This window comes from Candida theae (assembly GCF_024610275.1).
Source record: "Candida theae strain CBS 12239 chromosome Unknown scaffold34, whole genome shotgun sequence".
Taxonomy (NCBI): domain Eukaryota; kingdom Fungi; phylum Ascomycota; class Pichiomycetes; order Serinales; family Debaryomycetaceae; genus Lodderomyces; species Lodderomyces theae.
Genome location: NW_026261393.1, coordinates 84,645 through 110,360, shown reverse-complemented (window position 1 = coordinate 110,360; position 25,716 = coordinate 84,645). Strand labels below are relative to the sequence as shown.

The 25,716-nt window shown below is 39.8% G+C and overlaps 11 protein-coding genes across 11 annotated transcripts; 5 read left to right on the top strand and 6 right to left on the bottom strand. All coding sequences in view use genetic code 12, as the record gives it.

The window, feature by feature from the left end:
• Nucleotides 1-74: 74 nt before the first annotated feature.
• Nucleotides 75-2,015, bottom strand: KGF57_001699 (triacylglycerol lipase; the record flags this gene model as incomplete). Its single annotated transcript, XM_051750931.1, has 1 exon — nt 75-2,015. One exon carries the CDS (start codon nt 2,013-2,015, stop codon nt 75-77), a length of 1,941 nt encoding a protein of 646 aa, XP_051609847.1.
• A 604-nt stretch (nt 2,016-2,619) lies between these two features.
• On the top strand, nt 2,620-6,102 carry KGF57_001698 (putative aminophospholipid-translocating P4-type ATPase; the record flags this gene model as incomplete). Its single annotated transcript, XM_051750930.1, has 1 exon — nt 2,620-6,102. The coding sequence occupies one exon, from the start codon at nt 2,620-2,622 to the stop codon at nt 6,100-6,102; it is 3,483 nt and encodes a 1,160-aa protein (XP_051609846.1).
• Nucleotides 6,103-6,185: 83 nt separating this feature from the next.
• KGF57_001697 (uncharacterized protein) lies at nt 6,186-8,201 on the bottom strand (the record flags this gene model as incomplete). Its single annotated transcript, XM_051750929.1, has 1 exon — nt 6,186-8,201. The coding sequence occupies one exon, from the start codon at nt 8,199-8,201 to the stop codon at nt 6,186-6,188; it is 2,016 nt and encodes a 671-aa protein (XP_051609845.1).
• A 186-nt stretch (nt 8,202-8,387) lies between these two features.
• Nucleotides 8,388-9,434, bottom strand: LPG20 (aldo-keto reductase superfamily protein; the record flags this gene model as incomplete). The annotated part of the gene is made up of 1 exon (XM_051750928.1): nt 8,388-9,434. The coding sequence occupies one exon, from the start codon at nt 9,432-9,434 to the stop codon at nt 8,388-8,390; it is 1,047 nt and encodes a 348-aa protein (XP_051609844.1).
• Nucleotides 9,435-10,109: 675 nt separating this feature from the next.
• On the top strand, nt 10,110-11,435 carry LYS21 (homocitrate synthase; the record flags this gene model as incomplete). The annotated part of the gene is made up of 1 exon (XM_051750927.1): nt 10,110-11,435. One exon carries the CDS (start codon nt 10,110-10,112, stop codon nt 11,433-11,435), a length of 1,326 nt encoding a protein of 441 aa, XP_051609843.1.
• A 1,033-nt stretch (nt 11,436-12,468) lies between these two features.
• Nucleotides 12,469-13,657, top strand: KGF57_001694 (uncharacterized protein; the record flags this gene model as incomplete). Its single annotated transcript, XM_051750926.1, has 2 exons — nt 12,469-12,485; nt 13,051-13,657. The coding sequence occupies 2 exons, from the start codon at nt 12,469-12,471 to the stop codon at nt 13,655-13,657; spliced, it is 624 nt and encodes a 207-aa protein (XP_051609842.1).
• A 663-nt stretch (nt 13,658-14,320) lies between these two features.
• KGF57_001693 (uncharacterized protein) lies at nt 14,321-17,149 on the top strand (the record flags this gene model as incomplete). The annotated part of the gene is made up of 1 exon (XM_051750925.1): nt 14,321-17,149. One exon carries the CDS (start codon nt 14,321-14,323, stop codon nt 17,147-17,149), a length of 2,829 nt encoding a protein of 942 aa, XP_051609841.1.
• A 267-nt stretch (nt 17,150-17,416) lies between these two features.
• Nucleotides 17,417-19,240, top strand: KGF57_001692 (uncharacterized protein; the record flags this gene model as incomplete). Its single annotated transcript, XM_051750924.1, has 1 exon — nt 17,417-19,240. One exon carries the CDS (start codon nt 17,417-17,419, stop codon nt 19,238-19,240), a length of 1,824 nt encoding a protein of 607 aa, XP_051609840.1.
• Nucleotides 19,241-19,363: 123 nt separating this feature from the next.
• Nucleotides 19,364-20,170, bottom strand: KGF57_001691 (uncharacterized protein; the record flags this gene model as incomplete). Its single annotated transcript, XM_051750923.1, has 1 exon — nt 19,364-20,170. The coding sequence occupies one exon, from the start codon at nt 20,168-20,170 to the stop codon at nt 19,364-19,366; it is 807 nt and encodes a 268-aa protein (XP_051609839.1).
• Nucleotides 20,171-20,578: 408 nt separating this feature from the next.
• On the bottom strand, nt 20,579-21,388 carry KGF57_001690 (uncharacterized protein; the record flags this gene model as incomplete). Its single annotated transcript, XM_051750922.1, has 1 exon — nt 20,579-21,388. One exon carries the CDS (start codon nt 21,386-21,388, stop codon nt 20,579-20,581), a length of 810 nt encoding a protein of 269 aa, XP_051609838.1.
• A 2,346-nt stretch (nt 21,389-23,734) lies between these two features.
• KGF57_001689 (uncharacterized protein) lies at nt 23,735-24,985 on the bottom strand (the record flags this gene model as incomplete). The annotated part of the gene is made up of 1 exon (XM_051750920.1): nt 23,735-24,985. One exon carries the CDS (start codon nt 24,983-24,985, stop codon nt 23,735-23,737), a length of 1,251 nt encoding a protein of 416 aa, XP_051609837.1.
• Nucleotides 24,986-25,716: the final 731 nt, after the last annotated feature.

Below are 25,716 nucleotides of genomic sequence, written 5' to 3'. Positions count from 1 at the left end.
CCCAGCAGCTCATTTTTAGGAAATGATATAGAAAATGGTAACTTTTCTAGATTAATTTGCTCTAATTGCTAATCTTAGACATCGTATCTAACGTATAGCGCGTCTATAAAGTGAGGGTGTTTGATACCTGGTGGTTTTGCGAGCTTAAACGCGTCCACTGCTTCCTTCACAGACCATCCCAACTCCTCAATCAAATAACAACAAATTAAAAACCCCGTCCTATTGAAGCCGTAGTGACAATGCACCCCGATGAGTGGCTGCTCCTCGTCAGATTTTTCAAGAATCTCCTTTACCAAGTTGATAAATCTTCGTATGGATGCTTGATCGGGAACAACTTTGGATACTGTTGCACATTTATAGTAGTGGACGTGTTTGAAAGATTGAGGATTGTAAGGTGGGATATCTGATGATATATCAATGATGGCAATTAGTCTACCCCTGACGTTGCTTTCTTGGTTGTAATATTGCGATTCCACGACCCCTGGGGAGTGAACAGAATCTCCCTCCCTCAAAGTCTTCATTCCCAACAATGGGGAAATTTCGTTGCCTCTCTTGATATTATCAGATATGGGTTTCAAATTGAGCCACTTCTCTTCATTCTTCAACCCCCACTTGTCCCCTGATATTAGCGCTTTTACCTTCAAAACCCATGCAGGTGATAAATTTAGCCGCTGCGGTAGCTTGTACTCAATGTGATTCAAGATCAGTCCACTGGTTAGTTCTGGCTTTGCAAGCAATAATGAATGTCCTGCCTCTTTGACCTCCAATGCTGACGAAATCTTTCGGCCAAAAGTGGTCGTCAAGTAATGGTCAATGTGGTGGATATGCTTGACACTGGTCACATGGTCTTCTGACCCACACACCAACAATGTCTTTTGGTAAGCACGGTCATCCCTTTTGTTGTTATTGAATCGGTTAATCGCCACTACCAAGTCAGACATTTTGATTTTCTTGAACCCATGGACATATTTCAATAAGGTCGACGAGTCGATATCCAAATTCCAACGAAATTGCCTTAGTCTGTTGTATAACAGACTATTCCTTGGTAATTGTCGACGCACACTCTTGCTTTGCAAACCAGGAAGTCTGTCCAAAGTCCTAAACAAATTGAATAGGAACAGGAGATGGACAAATAGTCTGAATACCCAGGACAAACCTCCAACTTCCAAGTCTTGCAGCCCAGGTACCGAATCATCAATTAAGTCTGGCGGGGATAGAAGAACCAATCCTTCGACTCTGTGCTCCGGTAATTTCTTTGCAACACGAACAGCAAGATGAGTCCCCATGGAATGGCCAATCAAGATCACTTTCTTTTCAGGGACCTGTTTCTGTAGGTAAGCATATACAATATTGGCAATATTTTCCGTCAGAAAGTCCTCCCACGACAATTTTTGAACAGATGAGGAAATTCTTTGCTGCTCTGTCTCACTTATACTTGATATGGATTTGTTACGTCCAACACTTGCTTTAGAATTGCCAAAGCCCGGCAAATCCAAAGACACAATCTCTGCACATTGCGACAATAATCCCATCAAAGGTTCAAATTGGGACATCTGTCCACCCAAACCATGAATGAAAACCAAAATCGGACTATCCTTTAGCTCTTTGTTTACGTTTTCCAACACATCTCCATTCGCTTGCTGGTGGTTTTCATTTCTCATGAAGCTTTCAAGGGGGTGTGGAATATGCAAGGTGTTCAAAGTTAAACTATCGACTGACAAAGTCGGCTCTTTTGTCAAATCAATGTGCGTTGTTTGCCTATACTTTGCAATTAATGCACAGTCGTTTGGCTCGTTTTCTAATATGTATTTCTCCAATTCGTTTGGGTAGCCAAACAACTGTATCTTAAGGAACTCCTTTACCTTTCCAATAAAAGTTTGCGTCTTTTCTTCTTGTTCGAGCTCCAATTTAGTTAATTTATCAGAAAACTTTGACCCAGACGAGTACGCATGAAATCCCGATGAAGCGGTCACAGCCAACGTTTCCACTACGTCCTCCTCACTCAGCAGATTCATCTTTGGTCTTCCGTGGTGGGGATTATTATTATTTGAATAGGGGTTCAAGAATGTGGATAAAAAAGGGTCTGTTGTTATCTTTTTAGAAAATTGTCCCTGGTTGTGTGGCTGTTGCTACCAACTTTAAACAAAAAGTATACAAAATTATGAAAGTCACCTAATAATGAGAAAAGTGGTCGCACGTTGTTGAATTGAGAGAAACCACATTGTGTTTTTTTTAGCATCTCGAACACCAAGGTAGAGGGAGCTTGACTTTTTGAGACTGAGCTACGTGTAAAGGAGGCAATGCTTTTGTAGATAATTTCTAATCTACTTGTTCACAGTATAGGTCTTTTGGCACGCAGCAGAGGATTATTTGCTCTAATATACGAATAGAACTGAGCAATCTCTTTAGTTAGTATGCCATTCATGCTCTCCTCTACAGATATTGAAACTCCCTTTTAGTCTGTTTTCAATCTCAACTTCAGCAACTGTCCATACAAGTTACTCCATTTTATGAATGTGCCAATCTTTTCCGCAGAAAGATGTTCACGAAGAAACAAAAACAAAATTTCCACGCATCAAATCAATAAGGTCAAACTCTTTACTTGACATCAAACCCGAAATGACATCATCCTCGAGGCGATACTCCTTCAGCCGTGACATCGACTCATTTGAGGACTTGGATAGCTCGCTAGACAGAGCACTTAACAGTGCAACAAATACCCTACAGCTACAAAATGGGAAGCACAGTAGCCGAAACAGCTCCATTGGTGGTGGCATACCTTTGCAATCAATAGGATCCAATCATACTGATCAAGATTTCATAGAGGACCACTCCCCATTAATCTCCAGTGCGTACCCTTATAGTGGAAATCATCCATCACACCATTCATCCAGCTCCACAATAAATATAGCAGTTAGTTCAGTTTCGTCAAAATTCAGGCACTTTTTCAAAAAGTTCATCTTTCTCTTCAATGATGCCAAACGGGAACTAAATCAAGAGAGGCTAAAAGTCTCGGGTGCTTCTGACTTTAGAATCAACAATTTGAGCGAGGAACGATATATCTCAGCCAAAACCACTAATCTGCGAGCCAACAATATCTACCCTTCAAACAACATTTCCAATGCAAAGTACAACCCAATCACCTTTATACCGATTATATTATACGAACAATTCAAGTTCTTTTTCAATCTATACTTTCTAGTTGTTGCTTTGTCACAAATTGTGCCTCAGTTGAGAATCGGGTACCTATCTTCATACATTGTTCCTTTGGCGTTTGTGCTTTTCGTGACCATGTTGAAGGAAGCGAGCGATGACATCACGAGACGTCGAAGAGATAGGGAACAAAATTTTGAAATCTATGAAGTATTGAACCGGTTTCTGAACAACTTGACTTCCGAACCAAAGTATGTAGCATCGAAAGATTTGAGGGTGGGTGATGTTGTTCGGTTGCACAAAGACGTGAGAATACCTGCTGATATGGTCTTGCTACAATCAACCGAAAAAACAGGCGAGGTGTTTATCAAAACAGACCAATTGGATGGCGAGACCGATTGGAAGTTGAGAGTAGCACCAAGTGCCACCCAAAATTTGTCCACTGTTGGCTCAATTATCGACACAATTTCATTAATTATTGGAAACCCCACAAAGTCAATTCATTCGTTTACAGGGCAACTAATATACAGCCCGACAACATCGAGTGGATCCTCCTCACCGACCAATTCAGAGACCTATCCCTTGTCCGTGGATCAAACGTTATGGGCTAATGCCGTTTTGGCATCAGGAAGTGCATTGGGGTTGGTAATCTACACTGGGATCGAGACACGTCTACTGATGAATACAACGAAAAGTGGAGTTAAAGTTGGTCTTCTCGAAATTGAAATTAATAGCGTTTCCAAGATATTATGCGCAGTCGTTTTTGCATTGTCGGTAGCATTAGTTCTTGCTCATGGATTGCCTTTGCAGAAAACTTGGTACATTGATATCCTTCGATTCTTGATTTTATTCTCAACAATCATTCCAGTTTCGCTTCGTGTTAACCTCGATCTTGCAAAATCGGTGTATGCATCTCAAATTCAAAACGACCCTTCCATACGCAATACAATTGTTAGAACATCCACTATTCCAGAAGACTTGGGAAGAATTGAGTATCTTTTAAGTGATAAGACGGGAACCCTTACACGAAATGAGATGAATTTGAAAAGACTACATTTGGGTAGTGTTAGTTATGCGGGTGACACGTTTGATATTGTCACAGATTATGTGAAGAACTTGATGAGTTACCTCAATTCTCTGCAGGTCCTGCTGCGGAAAAAGGATTTGGCAGCTAGGGTATGCGATTTAGTTTTAACATTAGCGTTGTGTCATAATGTTACTCCCGTCTTTGATGATGACGTGGAGGATGCCACATTTGGAGAAATTACCTATCAAGCAGCGTCTCCTGATGAAATTGCCATTGTTGAGTTTTGTGAGGCAGTGGGGTTGAAGTTGTTTAAGCGTGACAGACACAAGATCACATTGATGCATGTGCATAGTAGCCAGTTGCTCGAATTTGAGGTGTTGCACAATTTTCCATTCAGTTCCGAAACCAAACGTATGGGTATTCTTGTGCGAAGCAAATTTAGGGATGAAGTCTGGTTTTTGCAAAAAGGAGCCGATACTGTCATGTCTAAAATCGTTGGTGCAAATGATTGGCTTGACGAGGAAACGGGAAATATGGCTCGAGAAGGATTGCGTACATTGGTGATTGGTCGAAAGAATTTGCCAATGAATGTTTATGACGATTTCGCCTCAAGCTACAAAGATGCTTCACTTTCAATGAAGGATAGAGACCAAACAATGCAAAAAGTTGTAAACTATTACTTGGAACAGGATTTGGAACTTCTCGGATTGACTGGTGTCGAGGATAAGTTACAAACAGACGTGAAACCATCAATTGAACTCTTGAGAAATGCCGGAATCAAAATCTGGATGTTGACCGGTGACAAGGTTGAGACAGCCAAGTGTGTTTCCATCAGTGCCAGGTTGATCTCACGAGGTCAGTATGTGCACCAAGTTACCAAGCTTTCCGATCCAGACTTGGCTTTGGACCAGATAGAGTACTTGAGAACCAACCCAAGTGCATGCTTACTAATTGATGGTGAGTCGTTGGGTGTTTACATGAAGTACTATTGTGACGAGTTCTTGGAGATAGCAATCAAATTGCCAGCGGTTATTGCTTGTCGTTGCTCACCACAACAGAAAGCAGATGTTGCTGTTGAAATCAGACGTGTTACAGGCAAGCGTGTCTGTTGTATTGGAGATGGTGGTAATGACGTCAGTATGATTCAATGTGCTGACGTCGGAGTAGGAATTGTTGGTAAAGAAGGTAAGCAAGCTTCTCTTGCTGCTGATTTCAGTATTGACCAATTTTGCTTCTTGACCAAGTTGCTATTATGGCACGGAAGAAACTCCTACAAGAGATCGGCCAAATTGGGCCAATTTGTTATTCATAGAGGGTTATTAATATCCGCCGCACAAGCCGTGTACTCGATATCATCCAAATTTGAGCCCGTTGCATTATACCAGGGCTGGTTAATGGTGGGATACTCAACTTTATACACCATGGCTCCGGTGTTTTCACTCACCTTAGACTGTGACGTTGATGAGCATTTGACCAAAGTCTACCCTGAGTTGTACAAGGAGTTGACACTAGGAAAATCCTTGTCCTACAAAACTTTTTTCATGTGGGTTTTCATATCACTTTATCAAGGGTGTGTGATTCAATTGTTGTCTCAACATTTTCAAACCACACTCCCGAAAAACTTCACAACCATGGTTGCGTTATCATTTTCATGCTTGGTGTATAACGAGTTGTTCATGGTGGGACTTTCCGTCAACCGATGGAACAAGATAATGGCTGCGACTATCGTTGTGACGTTCTTGGCCTACTTGGGTACAATTCCAATGTTGTCAGAGTACTTTAATTTGGAGTATATTAGCTCCTTCACTTACGTGTGGCAGACTACTGTCATTTTGAGTGTGAGTTTATTCCCAGTTTGGCTAGTACAGTATTTGAACCGGAGATTGAGACCTCCAACATATGCTAAAGTGCAACAAGATTGATCAATACACTTGTTTAACTTTATTAATAGATTGGGAGGTTTATCCTTTTTTTTTTTTTTTATAAAAGATAGCTAAACAAAGTTTTATGGAATATCGCTAATTTTCATGAACCGTAGAATAACCAAGAACTGATCCTCCTCCAAAGCAAACATGTTTCTAAATTTCAAAACATGTTTCCATCTTTTCGAATTCATCCCTTTCAATTCGCGAAACAACTTATCCCACAAATGCCGTCCACCTATTTTCATCTTGACCTCATCGGGGGATATGGAAATGCCATACTCATTGACAAAAGGACGAATACGGGCTTTTCTTTGCAAATGTAAAGCCCAAATCAAGATATGACCAAAGTACGCAAACATCGAGTAGTCCAACGTGTTTCGGTGCAAATGCTTTTCGGAAGCAGTGATTGCAGTATGCGTAGTTGCTAAATTGAGTTCGTCATAGTGGCCGAAATTTTCAAGTATATCTGGAAAATGTCCCACAGACTTCTTGAATCCTTCGGATTCGTACAATGCAACGTTGAAGCATAAAGTAAGAAATTCCCTTTTCAAATCAAAATTGTCAAATACTTCAGTCTCGTACTTTTTAACAAACTTCAAGCTGTTTGCAGCATATTTTGACATGGAAGGAGCATTCATGATTGTTTTGAGTTTCACATCAGACAAATCAGCCGTTAAAATTTGCCGATGCGAAACGCCAATGATGGTCTTGACAGGTGAAACTGCAGGAAGTTGTTCTGACTTGCTTAAAGACAGTTTGAGTGATTTTAAAGTTACACCAAATACTGAAGACACAGAATTCAGGGAGCTGGGCCTGTCATTGCTGCCCCGGCTCATTCTCGAGCTCAGGGCTGAAACTTGTTCAGTCTCTTTATCTTGTGATAGAGATTCAGGTGTTCCGGATTGAGCTGGAGTCAAGTGGTCTCCATGGCTTTGCTTAGTTTCAAGTTCCAGAGTCAAACTATTACGCTTCTCGGCAATGTTAACACTCTTGGGTAATCGGTTACCTTTGGAGACATCACCAGCCGTTTGAAGAATCTCACTTTTGGATGACTTTTCGGGGGCAATTTCAGCAAGCTGCAAAGTATCCACCAGTGCATTACTCTTTTTTGCGTCATTCTTGGACTTAATCTTCTTCTTTTTGGAAGACTTTGTCCTTTCTTTTGACTTTTTGACCCCATTTTCGTAATGTTCAACTGATTCGGGCTGTTGGATTGACTCAGGATTTTGTGGTAAGGGGATTGCTTCTAGATCCGTTTCCTTTACAAGCTCTTTCGATCTTAATGACGGGAGTTCTTTTCTATGTTTGGATTTATGCTTTGAATTTGGTCTTGGTTCAGTCTCATGTCTAGACAAGATCTCCTTGTTATCACCTCCCTTTTCCGTACCTTTATTCTCCAAGTCACTTCTGGAGGCCCTCTTAGATTTCAGTTTCTTTGTCTTTTTGGAATTCAAGTTGGATTCTTTTTTTGAGTTAGAACCTGTATTTGCTTTCCCATCCAAGGGACCACCATTAATTGATCCATATGCATTCACAACGGCATTTTCTGAATTTTGCTGACTCAACTGAACTTTTGAGGTGGGTACATTTTCAACACCAACGTCTTCAGGGAAATCTTGTTGTGCACTCTCCCCCGTGAGCTTCTTTTTCGATCTTCTACTATGCTTCTGTGACGCGCTTCCTGCAGAGCCCGTCGGTTTTGGATCTGGTTTTGACACATCTTCATCATCAGAGGAAAAGTCAAGCTCACCTATATCGCCAATGATCTCGGCTACCGAAACTTGTTTTGGTCGATGAGGACGTTTCGAATGTTTCAGCTTCTTCCGTTTTCCATCGTCATTAGCAACAACACTGATTTCAATTTCACTGATTCCAATGGATGTGGCATAGGTCTGTTGGTTGGAAACAACCGCGACTGCTTCTTCATCGTTCAACAAGTATTCTAAATCTTTTTGAAACTCTAGGTCTTTTGCTTCTGGAGTAGATTCGGTCGTGGATGGAGATAATTCTGCATTGTGTTTTGCTTCATTCGCTCTTTTGATGTCTCTGAGACTATTGTTTGGCTTTGAACCTTGCGGGCGGCGTGGTTTAGGCATCTTCTGCCTTTGATCTCGTACTGAAGTTGTGGAAAACAGTTTGGAACAAAAGAAAATAATTCCGGCGATCTACAGTGGTTGCACAATTAAAGTCGCGTCACTTGAAACATTTCTTTTACTGCAAACTACCTAAGACGCAAAGGGTATCTATCATTTTGATCTACCTATAAACCGTCTTCACTATGTCTAAGAGAGTGCATTTTTAGGCTTATATGGTTCCTCCAAGTACTTGAATTCATCCTCACTCAACTCGACAGTTGTTGCCCTAATGATATCTTCGACTCTCTTTTCGGAATTGAGACCCACAATTGGATTGCACCCTTTGCTGATAACCCATGCAGTTGCAATAACAGCCATACTCTCGTTGTGATCCTTGGCTACTTTTTCAATACGGTTGATAATTTCTTTGTCAGCATCAGTCAAATTATCAAGTCCCAAACGAGCAAAAGTCTTGTCAGACTCTTGTCTCTTGTTTTCAGAAACTTTTCCCACGGGTCTTGTTAAAACACCTCTGGCGATTGGACTCCATGGGATGATTCCAACCTTACTCAAGTCATTAGACTTGCAAAATGGAATCATTTCTCTTTCTTCTTCACGATAAATCAAATTGTAGTAATTTTGCATACTGATAAACTTGTGCCAGCCATTGTGCTCAGCTATGAATTGCAATTCAGCAAATTCAGTAGCTTTCATAGATGAGGCACCAATGTATCTAGTTAGTCCTTGATCAACAACATCATTTAATGCTCTCATAATCTCCTTTTTAGGGGTCGTTTGATCCAATCTATGAATTTGCAAAACGTCAAGATAAGTTCCCAATCTCTCGACAGAAGCATTCACCGCATCAAAGATGTGCTTCCTTGATAAGCCTCTTGAATTGGCAAAATCCTTATCAGTCAAGTTACTAGCCCTCAATGCATTGAACCCTGGCTCCCTTGGATCCACTGGCATAAAACATTTGGACAAAATGACAACTCGTTCTCTTGGAATGTCATATTTCTTGAGAAATTTACCCAACACAATCTCGGAAACACCGTTTGAGTAAACATCCGCAGTATCAAAAGTTCTCAATCCAAGATCATAACATTTCTTTAAAATCTTGAAAATTTCCTCTTCGTCTTCCAATACCCATTCAGCCCATTTTTTGGATCCATAGGACATACACCCTACAATCAATGGCGCAATCTTTAACCCTGATTCTCCCAAATTGTTATATTTAAGCTCAATTGACATGTTTGAGGTGGTGTAAACTGTATGTGTGGACTATATGACTAGGAAAACCTTGTCTGAAGTTTGTAGATTTGACTCATATTTATACCAGAAAGTTTTAATTTTGAGAGGGGCAAGAAAATTTTGATCGGACTTATCCCTTTTGCGGAAATCGGCCGATTTGTAAAAGCCACCATTAATTTAAACAATGTTGAATATCCGCACCCACATAGCCTATGCTCAAGCACAGTTGAGTGGTTAACTGGAAGCAGACTATGTTGCTACAAACGTCTATCGAGTAGGCAGTGTTTACCGAAGGGGTTCAAGAAGGTATCTTCAAAGAGAGGAAGGTGGAATACTAATTCTTTTGAGTAATACCGTTGGAGCAATTGAATGGGGACAACCCATTAAATGCCCTTTGTAGTTATAGTAAATCCTCATGGAACTCCTCAACTCCCATGGCCTTACCCTCATTCAGTTATCATTCGCCATGCTAATGTTAGTCTTGTAGATAAGACCAATCCCACCCGCTCCAACGTTTTGTGTTTCTTGCTTTTTGGCCAACGGTACACGCACATATTTCACTTTCTTTTTCTTCTCTCTCGTAGATAACGCTGCTTCATCTCCTCAATGTTCTAGTCCTGTTCGATTAAAGCATCTCTACTTGATTCTACAAACACAGCAATATAGCCTACAATAATGTCATCCAACGGTTTCAAAGAAGTTAGTGAAAACTTGAGCCATCGCAACATCCAACAAAACCCATATGGACCCAATCCTGCTGATTTTTTATCAAATGTTGGAAATTTTCAACTCATTGAAAGTACATTGAGAGAAGGTGAACAATTTGCCAATGCGTTCTTTTCAACGGAGACCAAGATTGAAATAGCCAAAGCTTTGGACGATTTTGGAGTTGACTATATCGAGTTGACCTCGCCAGTTGCTTCCGAGCAGAGTAGAAGGGACTGTGAAGCTATTTGTAAATTGGGATTGAAAGCCAAAATATTGACCCATATTAGATGCCACATGGATGATGCCAGAGTTGCCGTGGAGACTGGTGTTGATGGTGTTGATGTTGTCATTGGAACTTCGCAGTTTTTGAGACAGTATAGTCATGGTAAAGATATGAACTATATTGCTCAAAGTGCTATTGAAGTTATTGAGTTTGTTAAATCAAAGGGTATTGAAATCAGATTTTCCAGTGAAGATAGTTTTAGATCTGATTTGGTTGATTTGTTGAACATTTATCGTACTGTGGACAAGATTGGTGTCAATAGAGTTGGTATTGCTGATACTGTTGGTTGTGCCAACCCTAGACAAGTTTACGAATTGGTGCGTACTTTGAAATCAGTGGTTAATTGTGATATTGAATGCCATTTCCATAATGATACTGGATGTGCTATTGCTAATGCATACACTGCTTTGGAAGGTGGTGCCAAATTGATTGATGTTTCCGTCTTGGGAATTGGTGAACGTAATGGTATAACACCATTGGGCGGATTAATGGCAAGGATGATTGCTGCTGATCGTGATTATGTCTTGTCCAAGTACAAAGTCCACAAGATTAGAGACTTGGAGAATTTGGTTGCCGAAGCTGTGCAAGTGAATATCCCATTCAATAACCCAATCACCGGGTTCTGTGCATTCACACACAAAGCAGGTATTCATGCCAAGGCAATCTTGGCCAATCCTTCTACGTATGAAATCTTAAGTCCAAGTGATTTTGGTTTGACAAGGTATATCCATTTTGCCAACAGATTGACTGGATGGAATGCAATTAAATCCAGAGTTGACCAATTGAATTTGCATTTGACTGATGCCCAGTGTAAAGAAGTTACTGAAAAGATTAAGAAATTGGGTGATGTTAGACAATTAAACATTGATGATGTGGATTCAATTATCAAAGATTTCCATTCGGACTTGTCGACTCCGTTGGTGAAACCAACAAGCAAAGGACTACCAAAAGTTCCCCATGTATTGGAAGGGTTAGAAGAGTCGGATGAAAAAAGAACAAAGACAGAATAAACCAGTCTAAATAACTTTGATTTCGGAAACTGACCCCTCTCTCTCTCCATATATATATATATACAAATTAATATTTATATCCTCAAGTGGATAACCATTTGGAATACTCGTTTTCCCTCTCTTTTGTTGTTTTTAATTTATTATCCTGAACCCTTTTCTACTATTCTAGTGTACAAGTTGAATTTGATAACACGTCCACCACTATTATAAGCTCTACCTTCAAGTGGTACCGCCATTTGTGTTGTAGCTTTTCAAAAGAAAACACATAGACGCAACGCCAAACAAAATTGACATTGTTATACAAATTCTGAAATTTTTGTAGTACTTGCCGGAGTTTACGGTAACGCCTTCTCTTTTGTCAATGACGTAGAAAACACACGCAGTGCACAAGTTGAGAAGTGAAATCACCGTGAAAATGTATTCGATTGGAGTGTACATGGTGAATACTACTGTGGATGGTTGATCTTTAGGGATGATGTGGGTTTTATTCTTTGCTTGTAGTTGGGTTTCTGTATGATTTGTGAGCCAGAATCAAAATTTTATCCATCGGGAGTAAAATATTAACAATTTCTGACCAAATATAAGTTAGACTTTGTGAATCCTGACTGCAGTGTGTGTGTGTGTGTGTCTGCGTAATGTAGATGACGATATGAGCCACAAGGTTAGTTTACATGGGAGGGGGGAAGGGGTAAACAGTATGTGTGTGATATTCTGAAGATGTGTTTTCCCTGGAATAACAAAATAACCAACTTCAAGCTGATTAAGGACTCTGTATTTTTCAGTGCAGATGAGGCAGGTGCTTCCTTGTAATCATCCAAAAATACGACAGTATATATACAACGAACTTGTGTGGTATTGCTATTGGTATTGGGTTTTAATCAGTTTGGTCTTTCCTTAGAAGCCCAAAGAGAAAACAAAAAAAATTTCTTTTAAATCTCTATTTCTTTTGTAAGGCGTTTAATTCTCTCTCTACTTTCTATAAATAGATTATACAACTATACCATATACCCACTCTTTAAACTCAAGATCACCAATGGAAGCAGATTTCATGTATTTGGTTAAGATTCACATGTGTTCCAATCTACTGTGTGCAATGTAGCAATATACATACTACCTACTTCCCTGCAAAACAGCCTGCAGTTTTCTAACTCCGAGCATATCACACCACGTTTTGTCGCACACAAACTTACTCTAAACTCATGACGATCTTCCATAAAATCACCACACTACTTCCATGAATTATGTAGTAGTTTGTACTCTGTATAGCCCAGTAATGTAACCAAGACTTGTCAAGGGTTAGTGTAGATGGGTTTATACTAAACAATTGGGTATAATTGCGAATCCATACTATTTACCAACATTTGAATATTCATGAAATATCTTGGTGAAAGGTGATTACGCCTACCAAGCACCATATCCCGTAAAGCAGTACCATGTTCGAAGAGCTTCAGTAAAGGCAGTATCTGGTTTCAAGTAGTACTTCGATGCCGAATGTTGCCAATTTTGCTTCTTTACCGTACTGTATATAAGAGCCAGTAAATTTATTTTCATCTCATCGCCCCACCCTTGTTAAACGAAACTAATCAAAATCAGATCATCACAGGCCAAGCCAAAGCTATACACATACAATGGCGGTTGCTGCACAACAGAATAACAATAGAGAGAAAAGGCCTTCAAATAGAAGAAGGAAAAAGAGAAGAACTGAAGACTTTTCGTCCTCTTCTGAATCATCATCTTCTTCATCTTCTTCTTCAAGTGAATCAGATAACGACAATGCCGTAGAGGAGGAGGACGTAATACCCAATACAGAAGAAATCACTATGGACGATATAGAGATTGAAACAAATGGCCAGACGACGAAGCTGGCTAAAAAGGCACCCGATAATCTATCGATTGAACAGAAACAACAACTAAACACAATTCCTTTCTCTACTACATCAATATCAGAAGTAACTAATCCAAATACAGCTAATGCATTGAAAAGTATACCCAACCTTACAGAAGTATCAAATTCAATAGAGCAGTCTAAACAAGAGATCAACACCCGCTTCTTGAAGCTCATGACGACTGAGTTTGGTAATGACATTGACGAGTTGAGGAAAAAGCCTGATTTTAAGGAAGCATCATTGTCGGTGCTAGCAAAGACACTTCAATCTGGTGCCAATATGTTTGATGTTGATGTTCTAGAAGGATTGCTCGATGAAGGAGAGAAGGCAACATAAAATGTCACAGCATGTGAGAAGCAATATAGTGGAAAATTGCATGCTAAAAGATAGGTCAAGACACTTCTTACTGGGACCACAATATCTCTGGAGACGGCTTGCTATTCCATGCCGAAGCTGATTGCATTTGCTGTGTTTCTGGGGTGCTGCAATTTCTTAAAGTTTTGTTTATAAAAAGCTACGACCATATCGCTAGGATTTCAATGAACAGCCTGCCACGAGTGATTGTTTGTAGATTCATAGTAGCACCAAATTCGTATAGCAATCTTTGCCGCCGTCACCCACCTCCCTATAAAACCTCTTCTTCAAGTTATTTACAAATCGACCAACCCCTTTTTCTTCAACCTATTTCATTAATGACACAAAAAATCCGTAATACCAAAAAATACATATTAATGACGTAAAAAAGAATCACACAATATTGAAGGAGTTGTTAATAGTCAAACTGATTTATAATTAGCCTCCTATCTGTCGCCTTGTAATCAATAGTACAAAGGAACAAACCAAAGAGATAAATCACTTACACATCGATACATGAATACTTGAATCCAGTAAAGTAGTGATATACAAACATTTGTCATTTCACGCCCTGCTTCTTTCTTCTCGTTACTACGGAATCTTCAGATATCGTGTTACCGGAATAGCCGCTTAATCTTTATAACCATGCCACCGAGAGATTCAGATTCACAGCCTACCAATGGGGATGTGAATGGGACCACCAGTGGGAACCTTGAAGCGGTATTAAGGACTGAATCTTCTCCCAATCAGACTTATGGATCTACTGGTGGGGATGGACCACCCCACGTGGATATCAATATCGAAACTAGCGAGTCGCCTGAAGATGTTGACCTGAATAAACCTCAGACATATCCATCTACACCGCAGGAGCTTTCTGCAAACACTAATGAAAATAGTCTATTGTTACCAAGTAGCCGTGGTCATCTGGGTGTGAACGATGACGATGACGATGATGATAGAATGAGCAAAATCATCAAATTGGCCAAACGACCAAGTTTCATTTGGATATTCAGTCTAGGAATCTTAGCTCTCATCATTTTCCAGTTGACGTTTTTACCAAGGACTTCCTTATCGAGAGATTATAGACGTTGGCACGGTATACATTTGACTAAATCGGACGTCAAGAGGGATTTTTTACAATTTACAGGAATCGGAAATAGTCATCGCGATTTAACCACAGAGGAGTATATCGACAATTGGTTATATGACTTTACAACAATCAACAACAAGGCAAAGTTTAATCTATTATCTGATAATAACCCAGAATTAAGTCACTATGTGGAATCCAATTTCAACAAATTCGGATTCGATACAGAAAAGTACACTTATGAAGTTGACTTGCAGATTCCTCGCGCATCCTTTATTAAACTTCATGATGCCGAAGATGATGTGGCTTACCTGGCTGAAGTCGTAGAGCCAAAATACAAGACTCCTGGGTTTTTTAGCTATGGAGTTGCTGGAAATGTCACTGCTGAATTTGTATTCGTCAACCATGGTACTCCAGATGATTATGATTTGCTAATTAGCCACAAAATTGATTTGAGGGGCAAGATTTTCATCATCAAGAATCACCTCCGAGAGCAAAACACTACAGTTGGTGAAAAGTTGGCCTTGGCTGAGCATCTAGGAGCAGTAGGAGTTTTGACATATTTTGACTCGGATACATTGGGGAATGAAGCGACAAAATCGGCCAGTATCAATGTGGCAATCGCACGTGCTTGCAATAGCGAAGGAGTGAAAATTCCCGTGGTTCCGATAAGTAAGAAATTGTTACTTCCTGTGCTTGGCACGCAGCTGGAAACACCTTACAAATCATCATTTGAAAAATGGGAATATACGCCATCCCCAAATTCGAAATTCAAATTGGAACTTTGTAGTGTATTTGAGAAATCCAAGTCTGCAAAATTGACAAACATTGTCGGCACATTGAGTGGAATCATGAATGATGCTGATGTCATAATTGGAGCTAGACGCGATTCGCTAACTTCAAACAATCCATTATCTGGACATGCAGTCATGTTTGAAATTATGAGAAATTACCAGCGATTGATTGAAAAGGGATGGAAACCATTGAGAAATATCAAATTTGTGTCTTGGGATGGGTCAAACATGGATTCATTGGGTGTCAAGTTGTTCACAAACGATACTTCTGTGTTTAATCCAAAAAGATCGGTGGTTACTTATATCAACCTTGATGCTGATACAGTGACTGGAAGTAAATTTGACGTGGATGCCAATCCATTGCTCAATCATTTGTTGAAAAAGACTTCAAAGTACATCCCCATTCCAAAACACGCAGGTGTTTTAAAGACATTGGGTATAGATTCTGATATGAGTACACTCGAAGATCAATTTGGAACTGAGTTTGACGATCTGCTGTATGATGCTGGCATCAATGATGGCGATAACGACGAGGATGATGACGATGATGATGATGATGATGATGACGATGATGGAGGAGAGGAGTATACAACGTTGCATAAGTATTGGAAGAAGCAAGATAATGCAACAATCAACAACAATCTAGGTCTTCCCTTGATCAACTCCGAAGCAAGGATCTTTCAACAACACTTGTCCACTCCAATAATCAATTTGAAATTCAGCAACGACGAGAAAAGGGATAGTGCAAAATACATTGCCAACTCAAACTATTACTCTAGAGATTGGTTGATTAAAAAAGATATAGACAAGGATTTGTTATTACACGGGTCATTAATCAGGTTTGTGGGGCTTTTGGCTATCAATTTGAGTGAGCATGAGGTTGTTGATTACAAAACATACAAGTATCTCAAATTAATTCGCTCACTATACCTCCAGTTATTGGTCAAAGAACAGGCCAAATTGTTTAAGTGGAAGGATAATGTTGTGTCCAACTATCTCATTTACAGAAATTCCATTTTTCAGGATCTCGACACTGACGAGGAAGTCCACTTCTCCCAAATTGTGAATCAATTCACACTTTTGATGAATGAGATTGTACATCTGTCCAAGAGCTTTGATAAATATAATGAGCGCGTTGAACAAGGATTGAGCCAGGATTACCCATGGTACAAGTATTACAAGAAGTTGCAACACTTTGCCCAGTTTAAACTTACCAACTACAAACTCTCGCATTTGGAGAGGGATTTGCAATTGAGCAGTCAGGATTATGCGTATTTGGAGAGTAAGGATCCCGAACAGAGAACTAAGGCAACCTCAAGCTCTTTCAACAATGGTCAAAGAATTTTGTCTCCTCATGGGTTGAAAGGAATCTTGGATGGTTTAAAGGGCAACGAATTTTATTACAATTCGGTGATTTACTGTGTGCCAGAGTTCAATGCCAAGCATAACCAGACTTGGTATGACGAGAGGTTGCTAAAGGGCACACTCACGTATTTGTACGATGCGATTGATGGCGATGATTACGAGTCTACTGTGAAGTGGTTTGTTGTGATTTATGAGAAGTTGACAAATATAAACTATAAAATGACTTAGGTATAATCTATAGACACAAAAATTTGAATAAAAAGATGGTTATGGTTTAGACCAAGGAGGAGGAGGAGGAGGAGGAGGAAGAAAAACAAAACTTAATCACAGTGAGCACGTGCACTCTGCGTGTGTGTTTAGTTTTTTTGGCAACCAAATTCAAACACAAGCAAATTTGACAGCGTATAAATTTATAAGCAAGTGTCACTAAGAAAGTAAATGCATCATTGCTCCTTGCTGTTCAAATAACTGCTTTTTTTGCTTTGCTAAACAGAGATGGAGCTCATTGCTAACCAATCCAAAGGAATCCAAACCGCATGGCTTTTATCCACATTAGGATCAAAGGCATCTTCACGAGGCAAGATTATAAGAAAGGATGATTTGCTAAAGATTCTGATACCTGACCTCTGCACTGAGTTAATAGAGTACCACCACAGAGATGGGTCTGAGGTCAACATTCGATTCTCCTCTAATGTGTTGCACGGAATTTCCATCTTGTATGGTTCCAAAACTGCTCAAGTGTTGAGTGAAGTGACACAAGTTCAGTTACGTTTACAGAGTTCGTTCCTTTATATGGCAACAAGGCCCAATGATCAGTTAGTAAAACGTGGAAGAGCTAATAGTTTGAAGCGGTCAGAAGTTTTGGGAAATGACCAAGCTTTTCAAGTTGGATGGGATTTGATGCCACAACTGCAATTATCAGGATTGGGATTTGATGTTGATGATGATGATGAGCCAGAAGTGAAACGTCGCAAGTTGGAAATTGCAGAGTTTGACTTGCGGGAATTTTCGATATTTGATAGCACAACGGGAGTTGATACCGGTTGTATAACAGGGTTGGGTCATTTCGCTCTAGCTATTGATCGTCAAACAGATGCCAATTTTGAAAACGTTGAATTGTCGATGCATGTGGATAACAACAAAAACAATAACAACTCAGATGATGACCATGATCATGTCAATTTGCAATTTAACGAAGATGGTCAAATTTTAGAGACTGAGGAACTCGAACCAGGTATTGATCATATTTCTCTGGTGGACATCGAAGTGGAACATTCCCGTAGAGGGGTTGACTTGTGGCAGATTACTGAATTGCTGCAACAAGAGGATAACGATGACGTCAATGCTACACTCCATGATTTGAGTTTCCAACAAGAAGATGGACTTGAAGGGCGTGGCACTAATCTTCAACCAACAACACGGCGCTCATTTCGTGTTCCCAAACGCAAACTAGTCACTGATGAAAATATAAGCTTGACCAGAGATTTCATAATTAATCACCACGATAACTATACCACAATCATGAACTACCGAGCTTTCAACGTGCCTTTTGGGCGTGGGCGTCAACTTCAACAAGTGTACCAGCTGCTCAACTCAACTCGATTCCGACCATGGGTAAACGGGTCCTCTGTACGTAATTTCAATTCTTCTAGTATAGAAGAAACTATTAATCGAACAATGGGGATACGCCACCGAACTGAAATTATGGCACATGAGGCTTCTGAACAAGCCAGAAACTCTCAAGTGCTAATGGAAATGGAAAGATCACGAATGTTGCCAAGTGATGATGACTTGAGTCATGACTTGGATCAGGTTGACCTTCGTGGGGTTGAGAATGATGAGACAAACTTTGATGCTGCAATGTTGGACTTGGATTTTGACTTGGATGGAAGTCGTGGAGAAGGAGACGGCAAGAACGACGATGACAAGGACGACGACGATGATGAGGATGATGATGATTCGTTCCATCAATCAAGTAGTTTTAGTTTGTCGAGTGATGGTGAAAATTTGCAGCCGCATTTGATCCCACGATTAAAGAAATTGGTCAAGTATTTTGTTCAAAGACTGGTTGAGTTGGGCAAAGCTGCTGATTCTCAGGAAGAGAGTTATCATTTGACTTTCAAAGAGTTGGTTCCCGTGAGGTATAATAATGAAGCCAATACGAAAAGAATTGCGGCTGGAGCATTCTCGAGCGTTTTGTTTCTTACCAACAAGAATATTGTCCTGATTGATGTAAAGTCTGATACAAGTACAACAAATGAGTTATTTTTGTCAAAATCGAACGACATTCACTTGACTTTGTATAGGACCATCAAGTGAGGAAGGTATCAAAAGAGGAAGATGTGGACTACGTGATAGTTCAGTGTAGGTAATAATTCCACCAAATTCTCGCTTCAATTGTCGCAATTGCATGATATCTCCATCTATCTTTTCAAATTCTACTTAGAAATGGGCTGCTGGGTTGTTCAAACGAGCACCTCCATCGACTGGCAAATCAACACCGTTGATATAGTTTGCTTGCTTTGAGCACAAGAACAAAACAACTGCCTTCAAGTCTTCGGCCTCTCCCAATCTGCCTCTTGGATTGGTCTCTGTCAAGTCCTTACCTGCAACTTCAATCAATCCATTAGCCATCTTGGTTGGGAAGAATCCAGGCAAGATGGAGTTGACGTTGATGTGTCTTGGAGCAAATTGAACAGCCAAGTTTCTTCCCAAGTGAGAAACAGCCGCTTTGGATCCGAGATAACCATAAGTTCCAACAATATCGTTGTTTATAATACTAATTATGGAAGACATGATGATGATTCTAGAAGGATCTTCCACAGTTGCTGCCTTTTCCAACAAGGGAGTAAACAATTGAATAGTGTGATAGACGGCAACGAAGTTCAAATTGATGACTTTCTTGATTGCAGAGACACTATGCTCCTCTAAACCGGCTCCCCAAGTAGCACCAGCATTGGCAATGAAAATATCAATCTTGTCGACTCTCTTTGCCACTTCTTTGTGGAAATTGACCGCTTGCTCTTCGACTGCCAAATCAGCTGGGATTGCAATAACTTCAGCCGACTTGCCATTCCTTTTGGCTAAATCCTCCAAGTGCTTCTTTGCTTCCTCACAAGCTTTAGCTTTACGTGAGGTGATGACAATGGTTTTGATTCCATTTTCAACTAATGCCTCGGCACAGTAGAGCCCTAATCCACGAGTTCCACCGGTGACAACGGCTATTTTATTTTCAACGTTCAATTGCATAATAAGATTGGATTATTGAAGTCTTGAGGAGAAAAGAAGAAAGAAGAGGAGAGTTTTGAACTTATTCTCTGGATATTCCGGTATTGATATAGTTTTTTTTTCGGGGTTGACAAAATGCGGAGGCACGGACTAAACCCCACTTCTGGAATAAAAAAAAAAAACAAAAACAAGGGTGTCGACAACAAAAAATATCCGCAAAGCTCCTTGCAATTCAGAGGAATCCATTTATAATATTGGAAATTTAATGAGTGTGGGGTAATGATTATAGCTATGGAAAAGGGAGCCAGGGAACGAGCCTTGGAACTCGACGTCGTGATTACTGGTACGTTTGGCTCAGTGTTAAGTCCGATTGTTGACACAAAAACAAGAGTCAATGATCTACAGCGGATAAAGAATTCAAGCATCTAGTTACCGAATGTCTATATCTCTGCGAATATAAGCGATATGAAAATCACGGGTTGCTTCTAGGGCCTTGTAGTGTGCTGAAGAGTCATCTTCGTCAATCACAGAACCCACTTTGACTAATAGTCTCTCCCCTGCGTCCTCAAAGCGACACTTTGACGTGTAATATCCAAGTATCCCGTGCTCTACAATGCAATCAGCGTGTATCGATAGACGTTCATATTTGCTAATATCACCAGTGTTTGACAAGATATTGAAATACTTTGGATCTAGTAGAAGGTGGTTCAAGACAAATTCAAGAAAGTTTGAGGCGGCATTCTTCATGAATGAGGTGTAAGCTGTCAAGATAAAAGGCTTTATATTTGGAGATGATTGTTTGTCGTAGGATCGCAAAGCGAGAGTTGCGAGGACCCTGTCCACTGTTTGGTCACTCAAGACGTAGTTAGCATCAGCAACAGTCAAAGTGGACTCGCTCAACTTTTCGAGATCAAAATAAGAAACAAATTCTGTCGGTATATCGCAATCAAAAGCACTCTCCACAGAATTGTCATCGAAGCTTCTCACCAAGCCTTGATCCTTGAGCAAGGCAAACTCTTTTTCTCCTCCAAGTAACAAAAATACACCTAACTCATCATCGGGTGTTAGTATCAAGTTCTCTAGCAAAGAGTCAACGCTCGGAATTCTCTGCGTTTGGAGGATATTGTACTTCAATCGTGGCTTGTCATATCCCTTGTTGAGGATTTTTGCTAGATTGGCAAAAGAGTGCCTGGCACCATGAAACCACAGCTTAGGTAAAAACAAGATCTCGAACAGCATTTGCTGAAATGTAAAAGAAATTTGTTTTTGGCTGAGGAGATTTGTGGCGCTTAAAACGATGGAAGAAGAATAAAAAAAAAAGAAGAAATTGTTACATTGCGAGGCTTATCTGCGATAATTAGTCACCATTCTATTCAGTTTCGAACTGATAAACTAAAAGCGCACAAATATGGTAGTATCGGTAGCATATCTAAGTCTGTGACTTCTTAGAGGAAAACCGATGAATCTTGGTATAGAAATGTTGCACTCTTCAAAGAAAGCACCTCAATAATGGAGATTTTGCTGGAGAAGGAAAGTTCATATCCTGAGTATGCGAGTATCATAGTAGTCTAGAATGTAACGTAGAGAATAGGAGCATTAATGTGTCTATATTAAGAAAACCCTGGCATTCGGTTTTTAAAAATGCACCGTTTCAAATCAATTTTTTGGGTGCAAAATCAAGCAAAAGTTGTTATAAATCTAGAAGTGAGTACAGTTTGATTACAACATTCGTGCATTTCTGGTATGCTCCCCTAAGCTTATCAGACAATGGTCTATCCCCATCCCTGTGCCTGATTATTCTCTCACGTTGCCTTGTCTGTTGTGACAAACTCTCACCTCGCCCAGTCTTATACGACGGTCGTATATCGTCCAAATGTTGTAAAAACTGAATTCCTAAACGAAGCAATCAAATGCCACAAACTGATTTTTTTTCTCCAACCAACCCTTTCTAGAACTATCATTGGCTGGACCCTCATACACGTCATGAAGAATCACACTTTTCTTTCTGTGGTAATGTGAAATAATAATAAAAAAAACAAGACGTGTAAACAAGACGTGTAAACAAGACGTGTAAACAAGACGTGTAAACAAGACGTGTTTGGGTATTGAATTACCCAATTTTGATCAAGTATAAATAAAGACCAACCTTTCCCCTCTCTAAAATGTGTTTATGTTACTTTTGTTATCTTTGCTCTTGTTAGTGTACAGTGCACAATTTGGTGGACTTTGCTTTTCCGATGGTCGCACAATGAAGAACTAAGTGTGCTATGCAACACTGAGTGAGGAGGTTAGGGTGTTGAGACCGAAGTAACAGAGACAGTTGCAACTAAAGATAAAGAGTGGTGTGAATATAGGGTGGAGATTTTTCTGGCCAGAAACTATGCAGATGCATAAACACTATACACATTTTAAAGTTAGCTACGAGAGTAGCTACAATTAACTCTCAACGAGCTCCTGCTACCAACAAAACTATTCTGCAATCGTGATGAAGACAATCAAGGGAAGAACAACTTAAAACATTCTACTAATTCTTGTCGTATAGAGAACTAAGAGAATCAAATGTGTAATAAATTAATAATAAATTGCTATAAATTTCTGTGGCGTTGTTCAAAATCATCCGATTCCAAAAAGAAAAAAAACAACCAAAAACCAAAACAATACACAAAGCAGATCCAAGGATGCGGTTTTCCCATTCAGATTCCCTTTGTTGCCCTCCTTTTTTTCTTTACTAAGTTCTATGTAATTTTGGTTGAGAGACACAGCTGCTGTGGTTGAGACAATTTGAATTTGGGCTCACCTGTCGTTTGAGTCAAACAGGAGTGAAGAGTGATTTGTAAGAAAAAGAATTATAGAGAGAGCTTATATTATTTATAATCAATTTGTGTCACAAACAGAGCCCATATCAATAAAAACACACGAGTATATAACCACCATATATTCCCACTCTTTCTTTTCTTCAAGTGTCGTCGTTTCTAAGTTTACGTGTCTCCCACCTGCTCAACATTAAACAAGCCTTGCCTCATTAAACAATACCACTTAGCTAGTCAATCGAGATAATGTACGCTTACCAAATGAAACCAGCATCGAAAACATCCGCCGTTCTTCTAATTGGCTATTTAAGCATATCTACTACGTTGCCATTTATCTTGTCATATAAAGAGTCGACAATGAATCTAAATCACGATAGCAAGGGGACAGCTTCGCTCAGGTCGCTTTTTACAAAAATATAAACGATTGCCTCAGGAAGGTGAAAGAGGGGGTTTTTTTATTTTTACTTTAAACTTTAATGCATTGATTAATAACTGAAAATGAAAGTGATTGATGTAGATGTGATAAGGCGAGCGGGAATATCCCTAAATCGTCTCATAGTAGGAGATATCGAGAGTTGCTGAGGCAGGGGGGGGGGGTGTTTCCCTGTAAATTTTTCCCGATCCGAGTTTTGAAACTGTGGCTTGAACTGCACGAATAAGCCGCACCTAGAGTTCTTCCCAGGTACACTAGGGAACGACTCGATTACAAAATTGCCAATAACAAGGTGATTTCAAATGTTTTTTTTTTTTAACAAAACTATATCTATTTACATAACTACTTCTTGGCTTTTCTCCAGTGAGCGTCTTTGAAAATTGTTTTGAGGGTGTTTAATGAATGAATTGTATCAAACATTTGTTGCTTCTGATCTAAGTGCAACGTAGGATTGATGGAAAGATCATGGCTTACTTGCAAAGATGTAGCATTTGTATTGCCTTTCAAATCAAGCGACTCAACTTGACCTAAAACAACACTGCTAATTCTTCCCCTCAATACCTCTTGATTTGGCTCCAAGTTCCAATTCTTTTGTAAAATGAATTTGTTTTGGGATGAAGATGGTGCGTTTTCAATGATCTGTTTTGGCAAATTGTAAGGATATTTCGAGTCCAATAAGCATAGCTTGGCAACGGAGGCAACCCTTGAGCTAATTGAAGAAACTATACTTGGTACTTTCCCGTAGAAAAACTGTTCTGGTTTCAAAGTAGGAGTCAAAGGTTCGGCAACTAATTCTTTCGATTCAATTGGAGCGGCAATGGCCGGCTTATCACTTCCCGCAGCTGGCCCACCTGTTCTTCTTTGTCCAGCGGCTCTCCTCTTGAATGGTCTGGATGCAGGTTTGTTATCGCTGTTTCTAGTAGCTTCGCCACGACCTTGCCATGGTTTTCCTCTTGATTCGTCTCTTTGAAATCCTGACCCAAGTGGCTCAAATAGTTTTGGAGAGCGAGATGTTTCTGGAACTTCTCTAAATGTGGTGCTGTTTGAGTTGAAGGATGCACCACGTTGGTTTTGCCTATAAAGTCCATTAGTCGTTTCTTGGCTGTACGCTTGATTGAATGGCTGTTGCTGTTGGGTCGACTGAGATTCTCCTTTAAATACACGGAATCTCTTTCCTTGTGCGGTACCGGATTCGCCTCGAAGAACGTTTGCTGCTCTATTTTCGTCACCTTGGAAGCGAAACGGACGACTTGGGGAGTCTTGCTTTTGGGCACGAAAAGGACGTTGTTGTCTCTGTTGATTGCTCGGTCCTTGTTGTTGTTGTTTTTGTTGTTGAGATCCTTGAAACCGAGATTTGTAGCGAGGTTGATTACCGGACTTAGCCTTTGCGCCTTGAGATGGTTTGTTCAAATGCCTTTGCTTATTCAATTCAGCTGCTTTGGTGGTAACTTGATCAATCCTTTTGAAAATATCATTCAAATTGAATTCTGGAACGGCTTTACTACTTGCATCACCATTTTTTGTAGAGTTGAATCTCACGGCATTCCTAGCTGATCCACTTAGCAAGCTTCTTTTTGAAGCTGAAGCCCACATTAGTATTGATGTGATAAAGAGCTATTGACTTCTACAAATTGGAAAATTTTTTGTTTTTCGGATTTTTTTTTTTCTATCTCAAGAAGGAGTGTCGCGACAATCACAGTACATATAAGGCGGAATCAATTCCACCTTAAGGGAACAGGGTACTGAAGAAGAATTGGGTTGTTGTGTGCATACATTGATCGGAGTTGAGCTTGGAAGAGCTGGTTCTAATTAGTGCAAACTAAAATAGAACCTAATGCGACCTCTATAAACTGGACTATGAAGGGATAGGACTCAATCTGTTGTAATCTTAGATATAGTACTGTTCATTCTGAGTGCAACCACAAGCTCTAAATAGCTTGGAAACAAGACTTGTTTCGTCTAGTTTCACTTCTCTGCCCTACTTTGATTCGTTTGAATATATCATGTATTGAGGTTGCAAAAGTTGGGGACACAATATTTTGGTGCAAATGTACACTACCCAATACTAATTTATTATTGGTGGTTGAAGATAACTGAATTCCACACGCCCCGTTGAAAGACAAAAATTTATTGGCTCTCTTTCTCTCTCTCTCTTACAACAACAACAACAACTACCAATTTTTTTTTTTTCAATTTTTTTTTTCTCTCTCTCTTTCTCTTTCCAACCAACGAAAGAAGAGAGGTATTTTTTTTTTTTTCAAAGAGGACTTTTTATCCAACTTTCTTTCTTCAATTTGAACAACTGAAGTTTATTATATCATCAC